At 43.4% G+C, this 14,191-nt stretch overlaps 1 protein-coding gene across 2 annotated transcripts in view; it reads right to left on the bottom strand.

Moving 5' to 3' along the window:
* ACAN (aggrecan) overlaps positions 1–14,191 on the bottom strand; it is a 56,373-nt gene that overhangs the window by 32,490 nt on the left and 9,692 nt on the right. For both annotated transcript variants that reach the window (XM_068958620.1, XM_068958621.1), the window contains exon 2: positions 289–365. In XM_068958620.1, the coding sequence (XP_068814721.1) occupies positions 289–358 (70 nt within the window). In that variant the 5' untranslated portion in view covers positions 359–365. The remainder of the gene's footprint in view (positions 1–288; positions 366–14,191) is intronic.

Below are 14,191 nucleotides of genomic sequence, written 5' to 3'. Positions count from 1 at the left end.
CTACTACCCACGATGTGGTATCACACCCAGTAGGGTTTGAGAAAGGGGAAGGCTACAGCTCCCTTAGTTTCCCTATAAATATACACCTGCCTGAAGTGATCTCCCTTGCTCCCCAAGCACAAGAGCAGCGGCAGACTATGGTATAGCAGCCATCCAAAGACAGGGCCTCTGTGTGTGTACAGAGCAAATCTTGGGTGTGCTTATTTATGGTGGCTGTTCACCGTCGGGGATGGGACCAGAGTGCAGCACATTGCTCAGTGCCAGTGTCCTGCACCTAGGTGCACGTACCTGAGAGCTCCACAGAGACGGCTGCAGTGATGAGTCGCAAACACACAAACACTAATAGTAAAGTGGTCATAGTTTACCTGCAAGAAATAACACATGGAGAAAGGTTTTATGACAGCTGTATGATCGTATGGAATGGGGTGCTGTGGACGCTGCTAAGGGAACAGCTAGCAGAGTTGCATATTGCTTTCAGCCACCCCTTAAGATTCCTCTACATGACTGGCAGTGAAATTTGAGCCTTGGGGAAGCACACGGTCCTGAAGTGCATCTTGCTCCAGGAAGCTAGTCCTTCAGACAAATAAATACCATGTTCTGTTATTCATAACAGACTTAAGTGTTACTATAAATGACTTACTACATTGCTCTTCCATTCTCTCTTGTGATCCAATCTTCCCTGTGGAGCACAAAGACTATTTTGAAACAGCTCTTCACGCTTGTTTTGTATTTACTCCAGACAGACCATTTTATCTAGCTAACCCTTCACCTCAAAACAGGAGCTGCCCAACAGCAGCATCCTCCATTCAAGCCAGCGCTGGCTCCTAGGACAGATGATTGAATGCATTTTGTACACCTTAAAATGCTGTGAAGGGAAATCTGCTCTTTTTATGCCAGAGGTTATAATGCTTTGTACCGTACCTTCATACTGACATCATACATAGCCTTAACTGCCAATGGATGCTGCATCTCTACAGGAAACCTGCAGCATGCAATCTGGGAACAACTTAACTCCATCCATTAAATATCCTGTCGGGATTGCTCAGCTAGGCAGAGGAACCTCCTACTTAAGAAAACTTTAGGAAAAAAAAAAGCAGCATCCTCCTGACACTAAAGGGCAGAAGCAATATAAGGAGGCTAAATAAATGAATCCTAAGTGAATTATCATTTATAATCATTATTATGCATAATAGCATAAGTTTTTAGATAGCCACAAATGCTCAGGTCAGTGTTAACATTTCTAATGAAAAATGTATCCTCCAGCAACACAGCATCTTTCTACATCATATTTCAGCACTGAATCAGCATTGACTCATGAGGAAGGACCGCGCCTACTGAATCACACGTTTCCTTTGAGGTCACCTGCCCAAATGTTGGCTGTTTGAACTCTGTGATCTAGAAAGATCCCAACTGGCTGCAGGGAATATCCTGAGTATACGCCTATCGACCTAGCAGAAAAGTCCACTAAATATCCTCATTGGCACAGGCAAAGGCCAAAAATAAACCTTATCCTGTACAGCCCAGCATTAGCCTTTCACTTATGAAACAACTGACCTCTGAATGCCAGGAAACAGTATGCACTCATTCATTTCAGCCTGATACATCACAAAATCTTATCTTTATGAAGTCTTTTGTTAAGACAGACAACTACACCAGCAGAAAATAAGACAGAGGGAGACCGGAACACACTGGCAGAGAAGGATGTAGGCTTGAGTTTGCAGCTCTAGGGCTGACTGAGTTGAAAGTGGACACATCTCAATTTCCACTGGGCCTGGGAATAAAATATCAGGGAAGTGCCAATTTCAGGGAAAAACTGTGCAATTGTATGCATGCTTGGGTGCCTCTCTGGCTAGGAATGATATCTGTACAAGCAGCATATTAGGAACCAAAGAAATCCCAGCCGTGGTACTGGCCACCACTAGAGGAAAATCATCGATCACGTTGCAATATTGCAGAAGAGGCCAAAGAGTTCAGCACTCATGACATAGAAAACAGCAGGGGGACGTGCCCGAAGCACGGGGTGGGAGGGGCAATGAAATAACTTCTGCTCATTAATGAGCAAGAGGCATTGGAAACACCATCTGCTACAGCTAAACAGTTTGAAGTCAGCTTGGCGAAACAGCTCTACTCGAGAGTCCTTAAAGAGCGTGCTGAGTAAATTGCTGGCCTGCTGATGTTCATTTATAATCTGTGTTGGAGCACTGGGACATGTCCCAAATATGGAAGCACTGTGCCAATAATCTGAAAAGATATACAAAGATGAGCCTCATAAATACAGCATGGTTTGCTTGACATCAATTCCATGAAAAATAATGGAAAATCTGATACAGATTTCAATTCATTAAGCACTGAAGAACAGGAACGATATTTATCTTAGCTGAGGCACTAGTAGAGAAAACAGATGCTGCCAAAATTGATTTCATTTGTATGATTACTAGTTTGTCTGATGAGACTACCTGCATGGTTGCAAGATAATTTAATTATATTTTGATAAAGAGCTTGACTTTCATAGGGTTCCATGCTATGAGGGTATGTAATGTCAGTAATCAGCTTACTAGCAGTTTAGGTAGCAGCCGTCTAAAAGGAGCCATTTGAGGGATGCCGATGTTGCCTTGACGGTCTCTGATGGACTTCTAGAGGGGTCTGCATAAGATCCAACATGTTTCTAAATATACTGCATTTTAACAGAGTCAAATGCAAAAATCATACGCTTACGAAAAAGCCAGGCAGAACACGCTTGGAAAATGGGATGCTGTGTCCCAGAAGGCAGTGACTCAGGATGGCTAATGTCATCCTTTGACATCAAAACAAACAGGAGTATCTCTTTGTGTGTCAGTGGTAAGTGCCTGAAATACTACGCACATTTATGGGATGGCACAAAGTGCAAAATATATCCACTAGCAAGGATTTGAGGGCTGGAGGAAATGCCTTATGGGTGGAAACTAGGAAGTCTGAATCTGACTGTTGTAACAAAAATAAGACTGAGAAGTAAGTTGGCTATAGTACATAAATACATTTTAAGGAGAAACTACTGGTATTAAAGGACTCTAATCTAACGAAAATGCATAATGAGAACTAATACCTAGGAACCGTACGCCAAGCAAACTCAAACGGGAAAAAAGCCCACATTTTAAATAGGGTGTGATGGATCATTGGAACAGTTATCAAGGGACTCAGTGAAGTTTCTGTCCCTTTGCGGCTTCAAAGCGACACTGGAAGGCTTCTTTTGAATATACGGATAAGGCAAACATAAGGTACTGGACTCGATACAGAGGTAACTGGGTGAAATTTAAGGGCCTTAGATACACAGGTCCCTTCTGACATTAAAATCTATGAATATGAATAGGTAAATGTTTTGATCTCTGCTCCTATATTATTCATCTTGCCTTGCTCTAGGCAGTACAAAGAATCGTGTTTATGAATAATTACCTCACACATTTTTTAACTGTCTTGTAGGATCTGAGGCAAAAAGATATCCTGTAAAATTAACCCCCTTCCCTGCTCAAGCTAAGCCAGTCATCCCTGAGGTCTGCATATGATAGGCAGCCCCTGGCATTATGTCAGGCAGTAAGAAGGAGATTCAGGGGTAAGCTAAATAGCAGAGGACAGGGATAAGAGATTAATCTGTATCTTGGGGAACATCTCCAGGTTACACACCAATCACTGCTAATACTGCAGTATTAGCACTGCAAAGTCCTTGAAGCAGACACAGCATCTTCATTTTGGCACAGGCGTTAAGCTCTGGGAGGAAACTCAAGTCCAGTCTCTGAAGCATATTCTTATTTAGTTAGAGGAATGCATCCTAGAAGGACACACAACTGTGGGACTGTGCATTGAGAACCCTCCTTGAATTGGTGACTGCTTCCACTATGGACCAACCTGACTGTGACTGAGAACTGGCTTCCTGAAATGAACTGAGGTTCTGGGGTAGGCTCAAATTACTTCTACCTGCATCATTCAAAATCTGCCAAGCTAGCGAATATCCTTCATTCTTATCTTCCGGATAAAAGGAGAAATGGGAAGGAAAGGATGAAGCGAGTCCCGGAAATTGATTTCCCATCTCTTCCCCAGGCTGCTATGGGGTGGGTCCTCTAGGGCAGAAGGCACATTGGCAGGATCAGGGTAGAGGAAATTCTCCTGCCAGCCGTTATACCTATTCTAACATTAAATAAAACCTCCCACTTCTCCACGCTCCTTAAATCAGGAACCTTTCAGCAGGCGCAGCATTTTGCCAGAATCAATTTAAACCAAAGAGCCCTACGGGTGATGTGATAAATTCAGCCAAGAGAAGTGAGGCAGCCTTTGGTTTTGGACTGCCTATTGAAGAATAGAAATACCTTAGAGTATAGAAATAGAGACATTTTAATACAATATCACAGAATCACAGAACAGTTGAGGTTAGAAGGGACCTCTGGAGATCATCTAGTCCAACCTCCCTGCTCAAGCAGGATCCTCTAGAGCACCTTGCACAGGATTGTGTCCAGGCAGCTTTTGAATGTCTCCAAGGAGGGAGACTCCACAGCCTCTCTGGGCAACCTGTTCCAGTGCTCAGTCACCCTCACAGTAAAGTTTTTCCTCATGTTCAGATATAACTTTGTGTTTCAATTTGTGCCCATCGCCTCTTGTCCTACCACTGGGCACCACTGAGAGGAGTCTGGCCCCATCTTCTTGGCACCCTCCCTTCAGATACTTATGCACATTGATCAGATCCCCCCCTTAGTCTTCTCTTCTCCAGGCTGAACAGTCCCAGCTCTCTCAGCCTTTCCTCGTAGGCGAGATCCTCCAATCCCTTAATCATCTTAGTAGCCCTTTGCTGCACTTGTTTCAGTAGCATCATGTCTCTCTTGTATTGGGGAGCCCGGAACTGGACACAGTACTCCAGGTGAGGCCTCACCAGGGCTGAATAGAGTGGGGAGGATTACCTCCCTTGACTTGCTGGCAACACTCTTCCTAATGCAACCCAGCTGACTGGCTGAATTAGCTCACCCTATAGAAGGGAACATCCTACACACAACGGCCTATGACCATGCTATGCTCTCTGCAAGGTCTCTGCTACAGAAACAGCTGCCAGCCCTGTGAGGACATTCTTACAAAACTTCATTTGTGCTTGTTGGGAGAATAGCTGGAATGAGCAGCTTTTGTGGAGAGCAAAGAGGAGGAGGTAGAAGTTATACAAGGTCATGGGTACCCCTGTGTATTGGAATAACTGTCCTTGTAGAGGGTACCAAGCAGTCTGGAAGAAGAAGAATCTGACCAAACTGCCACAAAAATCCCAGCCATCCTACCTTCTTTATCCAGCGGCTGAGACAGGAACAAGGCCCTCCCCAATTCTGCTTGGGCCAGAACGAATTCAGGAAAAGCTCTTACCTGTCCAAGAAAGGTAGCATCAGGGACCGCTAGCAGGCTTAGGAACTCTCCACCCCAGACAACAACTGTCCCTTTCACTTAAACTTACTACCACTTTTTTTTTTTTTTTATGCCTAAGGCCATGCTTCTATATTAGGTTGTGTGCAGACCATCCTATACTAGCTGCATATAAATATGTTTATTGGAGAATCTAAGTGTACATGGAGAAAAGTGTGTACATATGTGCAGACAGGTTTAATCCCTTGTTCTTCCAAACCTGCCCCCAAATCTTTAAAAGACTGCAGAATCTGGAGAGAGCAAGAAAAAGAAAAGTCATGATAGCTAAAGTCGAACAAAGTGCCTACACAGTAAGACCGTACAGTGGAAAACAGCCATATGGCCCATTTGCAGCATAGTCTACCTTGTTTGCTTGCTGGAAAGCATATTCTCTCCTCGTTCATTTTTGAGACCTATCTGCAGTTTCTCCTGTGGCCTTTGCTTGTTCCATATCACGTTAATTACCCTTGTAGCAATTAAATTTATTTTCTCCACTCTTAACTGGGTTATCTTTTTCACAAGGGGGTGGATAGGTCATTTTAAGCTTCCTTGTTTTTGAGTTTTGAAAGACTTGTAATATACTTACATATTGCTTCTGGCAGCTAGCGAAATGCCACTCACTAAAAGATATGCATGGACATAAAGGTGTTTCCAAAGACAACATTGCCTTTAAAATTCTTGATATAAAGAGGCCTCTGAACAAGAGTCAAAATCAGCAGTATTCATTTAGTCTCGGATTCTATTTCTTCAACTGTTTTTCCATCCTCTGTTCACTCCCCATCAGGGAACAGACCTCAGTTTCTATACGACACATGGACACCTTCATCTCACCTTATTTCAATACTAGTATTTTCAGGCACGAGCTCTGTGGGTCAATTTTTGAAGAAGGTTTGAGGAGACAATCACAGGCAGAGTCATCAGGCAGGTTCTTGTGTCTGTTTAAACAGTACGTCCCGAGGTCTTTCAGGCTTCGGAAAGAAACAGTGATTCTCCTCTCCCCTATAAAAATACAGCCCATTCCTCTATGATCTCCATGAACAAACACCTTATTGTCCCTCTGCATATTCCCAACCTCTGTGCAGGACTGAGAGCTTTTCTGTTAAAAACTCAGCCTGGTCCAGGAAATGGGAGGGAGAGAAGAGGGAGGAGGAGGGGGGGTTGGGTAAAACCAGTTTTACTTTTTTTTTTTTTTTTAAAAAAAAAGACAAACTCTGGAATTGAAATATGGTAATAAATGCACTTCTGTGATTTTTCATGTTTTTTCAGCTGTAAAGAAAATAGGAGAAATATTCCATTCTGTCTGGCTTCCAAACCATTCTGAGAGTAAGGTCTTTATGTGGAGAACAGCTTGGATGCTGCTCCTGCCTGCTCTGTTCCTGAAACCATCCCTGGAACAATCAATTCCTTTCTTCCCCAGTCAGAAAGATGCATGGCAATAGTTGCTCTGATACTGTGTCATCAAAGGATGTAGTCCTCCACACGCTATGGGAGACAGAAGACTGAAGGCACAGAGACATTCTTAGTGCAGAAGGTACAAGACAGAAAAGTTATTTAAGACTAGGAAAAATATCAGGCTTCTCCTCAAGGCTCATCTGGCTCCTGTCCTTACACACTCCTTGCTACTGCAGACACGAACATGACCGACCAGACAACTGCTCTGCTAATACACACTGATGCTTGGTGTCAGTGCATCCCTCAGCAATAATGTGTGATCCAGACCTCCTCTCTTCCCCTTTTACAAGGGATCAAAGATAACCAGAGCTGTAATTTGGGTTCTATGTTATTCCAGTTTTCAGTGTCTTTATTGAAAGAAAGGCCATAAAGAGTTCCAGCCCATTATAATTTGACTATTTAATTACATTACTATAAGGGAACACTTATGCTACAGGAAGAGCCAAAAAACCCAAGCATGTGTGGACATGTCTTCAGTGAGCAACATACTAAAGGAAATCTCAGTAAAAGCTGAACAGCTAGTGAAATATTAGGTTCGCTTAGTGATCCCAGCTCAGATATGGTCTGGAACAAATGTTCTACTGAACATCAAAAGCCTTATAAGCATTTATCTCTTTTTCTGGTATCTACCATAAAATAACTCATTCTACTTTGATGTATACTGGTTTTACATTACATCTCTATTAATGTCAACAGGATTTCCTGAGGGTTTTGTTTGTTTTCTGACTTAGAGATTAGATGCAAGCTAAATATGCAAACCGTCTGCTCCAGAACACAAAAATCCTATACCACTGGCCACCCAAAAACTAGATTTCACACAAGAAAATCACTATCTGACACCTGTAACACACACCTTCAAGGACAGAGAAATTGAAAAATGTCTGTGAGGATGAGTAGATGACAGATGGAGTCCTTTGCACAAGGTAGCAGATCAGCACTAAGTCCTGAGCTGCCACGGCTCTGAGTGTGTGCTCAATATAGAAAGCAACAGCCACACTCAAATCACCTTTACAGCCTCTAAATTCAAAGGAACAAGGAGCCCTTCAGACTAGCTGAAGCTCACACTCAAGAATCCTCTCTCGTCAAAGGGGAGCAAAAGAAACTTTTAAAGGGTGATTCATCTCCTTATAAAGTAGATTTCTCAGTCAAGAACCTTCAAAGAGGGGTTCAGCCAGCATTCCTCTGTCAGCTAACAAGGGAGCTTGGAGCACTACTGCAATCAGACATCTAACTTCCAGAGATCGGAGAGTGATTATGCACTTCATAAAGCCTCCTTATACCCTATTTTAAGCACAGTGGGATGTAATTGGGATGTGTGCTTTGGCTTGCAAGGAAGAATTTAATCCACAAAGAAGAAATGAAACTCGGAAATCTCTTTGCTCCTGGGTAAGCTATCTCAGAGTGACAATCGCTCACCACCTTCCACTGCCCCTTGGCTTAGCATGACCTGAGACCTGCCCTCTGAGGGCAGCAGGGAACTCCCTGGTGCGAGAAGCTGTTAGAGAATCCTCCTCATCTCTTGCATAGCTGAAGCATAAGGAGGAGGCATGCTAGGGGCCAGCATCTAGTGAAACAAAGCTCTCCAGCGTCCTTTTCCCTCTCACTTAGAGCCCATTCAACCACCAGCGGCTCTGAAATTCAGAGCTTGAGTCCAGAATGGTAATTCACTCCTGGACACATGCAAGGCTCTGCTGTAAGAGCACATTTGCACTTACTGGCGTCTGCAGTGCTGGCTTGGTCACGCTATGTTCCCCAGTCCCGACACCTCCCAAGAGCATTTAAAAATCCAGATTCTCAGCTATCCCAGGATCAGTTTAAATGTACATTGTCACTGTCAGTGGTGCATGTTTCTATCAACTGAAGGTCCACCCCCAAGGAGCTGCAACAAGGTTTTTTTGAGCTACCCTACTAAAGAGCTGTTCGTTTTCCCTTGTTACATGACAATCATGTGTGACAGGCCTGGATTTGTAAGTGACTGGGGTTATAGCCTTCAGATGGCTTCACTGGCAACAGCCCAAATACATGAGCCCTGCGTATCCATCTAATATGCTCAAAGTGTTAGATGCTTCTTTGATAGTAAGGGGCAGCTAAGCAATAATATCCTAGAGGAAGGAAGTAACAGTCTACGCTTGTTTTTCTGGAGCTGCTCTCAGCCCTAAGAAATGCTTCTCCAGACACAAGAAGGGGAAAAAAAGCAAAAAACACCAAAACACAAAAGAAGGTGCCTGAGAAACCAGACCATCCCCGGATGTCAGGAGCAAAGACAGCAGCTTGTGCCATGATCCAAGGAAATGCAGAACAGGCTCTTCACATACCAATGTTTTCTGCTCAGATGCATCAGCTCTCTGTGAAGTACCCTGACAAAAATGAAAGCTGTTGCTTCAGTGCACTTAGGATCCAAGCTAACTAAACCCAGTCAGAGCAAGAGAAAGGAAAGAGTGAGAGAACTGGAAAAAACATCCTTTCATTAACCTTTTCTTTGTCAAGCTCCTATCATTTACCCTCTCTAAATCATCACATACCCACCTGCTCCAGAAAGGCATGAGCTCAACAGGCAGACAGATCCTCTGCAGATGCCAAGAAAGTTACAGTGACACAGGTAAAGCCCAGCTGGCTAAAAGCAGCTATTTGCTCCAGCCTGTTACTTTTTGGGAGAATGCAAGTGATACATGGTCTGTACTGGGGATTTTTGACTTTCCATTTGTTTTATGAGGACAAGGACTCATTTATGTGGAAAAGCAGCCTTAAAAATGATGCTTGCTGATTTAATCCGGGGTATGCCAAGCTGTGAAAGAGCACACCTCTGGCTCTGGAGCAAGACACAAACGTGACTGCAGGGAAGTAAACCTCTGCAATGCTTCTGCACCGGCAGAAGCTTCACAGAGATGATCTGCTTTTCTTCTCTCCATCATCATAACACTCCTGATTCCTCCTGCACACTCTCCCTCACTGCTTCTCCCTTCTAGCCAGGCCTGCTCTGCTGCTTTATCAGAGTATGATTTCTTCCCCTTCCTCAGGCTCAGGGACTCAGCCCTGCCTGGCCAGTTGCTCTGTCCCAGCTGACCATGAATCCTGTACTGTTGACCCTGGATGCCCCTATGCCCTGCTTTAAACAACACAGAAATAAGACTCACTAGGATGGATTTGTCCTTTAGAGTATTTGAGTGGCTGATACTTCCAAAAATACCTAACATTGTGAGGCATCTGGTGGTGCCTCAAGGCAAATGTATGCATCCTGAAGAGGGCTGCAGCAGGGGTCATGGTCAGCAAACCAGCAGGAGGAAATCTTCCTTCTACAGTATGCCATTAAGAGACTAGCATCCTCCTTAGTCCCTGCCTAGGGCTGAACAGGAAAAATTCTGGCCTGCAGCCTTTAATTTCAGTAGTGGGCTATGTTTCAATACAGAACCCAGAAGCTCAGAGATCTAAGCCTGTGTTCTTCAATTTTACAAGTTACTACCCAAACCTAACACCTGCTCCTATCCTGCTACCCCAGACCACTTTGGATGTAACACAACGGTCCTACGAAATGGAATGGGACAGTTCACCTAATAAGGCACTGGTCAGGACTGGAAGAGAGATCCCAAAGCGTCTGTCTTCCAGACCAGGCACCAGCTTCACGTTGGACAAAAGCTTTGCCTCTTACTGTTTATTATGTTGTGATCATACCCTTGGTTTGCATTTATGTGCCTTCATGCGAATATGCACGTGATAAGATACAAAGCCTGCAGCAAGCTTCTGCTAAGCATACATTCTGCCGTTTGCTGCGTGTGTCATCCTGCACAGTGATTTTTGGTGTGCCATCTGTGTTGTGGAAACATACAGCTGGTGACAAACACCCTCACACTGTCACACCTGAGGAAAGAAAGGAGATGGGATGTGATTGTTCACCTATCTGGCCTTCACATTAGTATAGAATGCCCCTGGTGCTTCACAGCAGGAAAAGCAACCTTCCATCCAACCTGGAGGAAGAGCTTCCAGCTTCATCACAGGCTCAGTATCTGCCTCTCCCTCCTCACCATTTTCCTCTTTCCAGAGTTGGCACCTGCAGGTTTTCTCTGCATTAATTCCAGACATTGTGTAAACACTGTGCTTAGATTTACTTAAATTAGGCTGTTTTGGCCCCAGCTTTCATTCCAGATAGATTTCTTTCTCATAAATTCAAGACATGCACAATGTAATTTTCCTTGTAAGGTGGAATTCCCACCCAACCTTCCCTTTGGGGTGACCTAGAAGACAAAAGGGCAAATGGCATGGGAGAGGGCCTGGGCCTTTCCAGCTCCCGGCTGGAAAAGGGGAAGACAGTCTGTTGTGTGATGTTTATGAGGGAATGCCAGGGGTTCAAGCAAGTGTTACTGCTTGCCTTAACTATTCTGCAAGATTTGAAACCTAGGTGAGAACATATCAGTCTCTTGGCCCAAGTTTTTTTTTTTTTTTTTTAAAAAACAAAATGATCTTTTCCCACTGAGTAGATCATTAGCATTTTCAGTGCAAAAGCAATGGATTATTTTCTCCTGTTTACAGATGCTCAAACTCTTTGCAACCCTTAGGAAGGCATATGCATATAAAACACTCACATGAACTTTTTCTGCAGGTAGCAGATCCTTCCACAAGGTAGAGGGAATTTCCTAGGAGAAAAAGAGACTTTTCTCTTTTATTCATAAGCTACTAGGCACCAGCTTACATCAAGTACTTCAGATGTTTGTGTTCCTCTGCCAGCAAAACACTGACAGTTCGACTGAGCTTAAAACAGCTATGCCAGCTTGTCCTAATCTAGGAGACTAGATGGTACAGAAAGGATTAAAAAGCTGCTTTTCATTCCCATCTCTAGTTCTAGGAAGGCCTGAGCAACAGCTAAGTGCATGACAACATGACAACAGGAGAAAAGCTCATCATCTTCCATTTCTTCCAAGACCAACTTCCAGTTCAATTCCTTCCCCATCTTGATGGTTTTAGCTGTGGTAGAAGATTGTGGCCCATGGACCATGCATTCCTCTTGGCCTCTCCTCCAGGACTGAGCCACGCAGGAGACGTGTGGTGAACAGGGGCAGTATCCAGGGCTACTGCCTCGCTGTACAAACCTTTTGCTCTGTAGATGGACTGACAGTCTCCAGAGGTCCTTGTTCCCAGCATTAAGTTTTCTCTAGAGATGGATCAGAGAGTCAGAGATGTTCAGTGCTTCTAGTAAGCCCTGGCTCCCAACCACTCACACATCTGTTTGTGCCAGAAATTGTCAGCTTTGGTACATTAGATCGCTCATTCCCATAGCACAGCGGCCAGCTCAGAAGTCTTTCATACAAGAGCTATCACCAAATCAAAACACCTGCAAAGTTACACTGCTCACCCCTCCCAGTCAGCCTAAGGATTTTAAGGCCCTGTTAAAATCTCACCAGTCTCTCTCTTCTTTCAGTTTTTCTTCTTAATATTCATCCTCAATAACTCTGCAGTCCATGCCATTTTAGGGCACCTCATTGCCCTGCATCCCTGTACAATTCCTTCCTTTTCTGTATGCTCAAACCTTTCACATGCCAGGAGACTGCTTTGGCATACTATGATCTCCTCCCTCTTAGCCAAAACATACAGTGCATATTTAACTCAATTTAACTGGCCTAGTCAATAAGGTTCCTTTTTTTTTGTTTCTTGTTTAAATATTACTCCATTCCTTCTAGGGGACAGAGGCACCTCAAAGTGAATTCAGCTGCCCTGCACCAGTTGTGCCAAGGGCATTTCACTGTATTAGGAACATTAATGGATGCTCAGCTCTCCTTGCTAGGGGCAGTCCAGTTGGACAGAGACACTGATCCATCGCTCCTATTCAATTTTCAAGTCATTTTATCTGAACAGTAATTCTCGTCTTTGGTTCAGACTGTTCTTTTCTTTTTGGGCAGAAATCAATTGGGACTACAGAGAGAAAAATAAATCTTCTTCTTATTTTTTTTGCTGCTCTAGTGATGCTTTTGAACCAAGCCAAATTGTACAATGGAAAACACCACAGGACAAGAAAAAAGATAACAACAAAATAGTTTACAGCCAAATAAGCTTGTGCTGGGTTTGTTACAGAGACCACCATCCATCAGAGACCTCAAAAGCTTTAAGTCTCACTTTATGGAACTGGCTAGGAGTTGGAAAGCAAAGGAGCAAAGTGAAGGAAAAGATGCCTAAAAAATTGTCCTTTTATCATTGTGCCTCCTCCACAAACACGGGGATGAGGCTCTAGGTGATGCCTTCACCTACCTAGCAGAAAAGAAAGCAGAACCCCTCAGTATGGAAGAAGAAATAACTGACAGAGGGATTGCAGTTCCTTGGCTGATCAGAGAATTCCATTTTGGATCAATCCAACCGTTCCCCAAGAAAAGCTTTCAAACACTTTCTGAAACAAGTAACAAACGTATAGGAATAGTTTTTAAACAAATGAGGCCTACTTTCAGCCCAAAAATGAATCACAGCCTTTTGCTTTTTTCCAAAGAAGATTTCAGTGTCTTTCACAAAACCCTATTCCCACTGAAGGGTCTGTTCCCTTCACAGCCTCCAGGACATGGTAAAATTAGTCTGCAGAATAGAAACAGTACACTTAAGCAGCCAAACTCTTGAACCATTTTCAAAAACCATGCTGCTATTTGGCCAAACTTGCTTGCCTAGTTTGCCCTGAATGTATGTGATGTATATGCAGAGCTCTATTTCCTATGAATTTATAAAAGTACATAAGTATACATTACTTAAGAGACCATGACGACGTGACTTCGAAAGACAGAGCAAGGCAAAGAGACAATTAGCCTCTCAAAAATCAGTTTCAATCTAGGGGCAGTAGATGCATCTTATAATCATTTCATTATAGCTCAGATCTCAGGGCTCCACTGTATTACTCCACCACAGACAGACACAGTTCCTGCCTTGAAGATCTCACAATCTATGAAGCATCCTGCTGACCAACCCTGGAGAGCACAAATATGAATTTGGGGAGACCACGGGAAGTCTGAATAAAAGCAAAGCTCTTACATGAAATAGAAAATCTCTGTGAGGTACAGACTGCTAAGGGAAAGAAATTTGGCCTTGACATAAGCCACAGACATTTGGAGAGCCAGTGACATTAAGTCCAAATCTACAGTTTAATAAGCAACGTCCATATGTCATACCTTCAAAAAGAGAAAGTGAAGTATGAAGGAAACCAAAACAGCAATTAAATAGGAATACAAAGTTTTTCTGAGAGGCAAATAAATTCCTATGCATGAGATGTGGTTTAGAGAGAGAGCCAAAACACAGCCCAGTATTTGGTGAAACATTCTGTAAGGGCAACAGAAAATGTTATTTTTCCAGAGGTATGTGGAACGGTTTAAAA

This window comes from Struthio camelus, chromosome 12, assembly GCF_040807025.1.
Source record: "Struthio camelus isolate bStrCam1 chromosome 12, bStrCam1.hap1, whole genome shotgun sequence".
Lineage (NCBI taxonomy): Eukaryota > Metazoa > Chordata > Aves > Struthioniformes > Struthionidae > Struthio > Struthio camelus.
The sequence above is the reverse complement of the archived record's forward strand: the minus strand, read 5'-3'. Positions and strand labels throughout refer to the sequence as shown.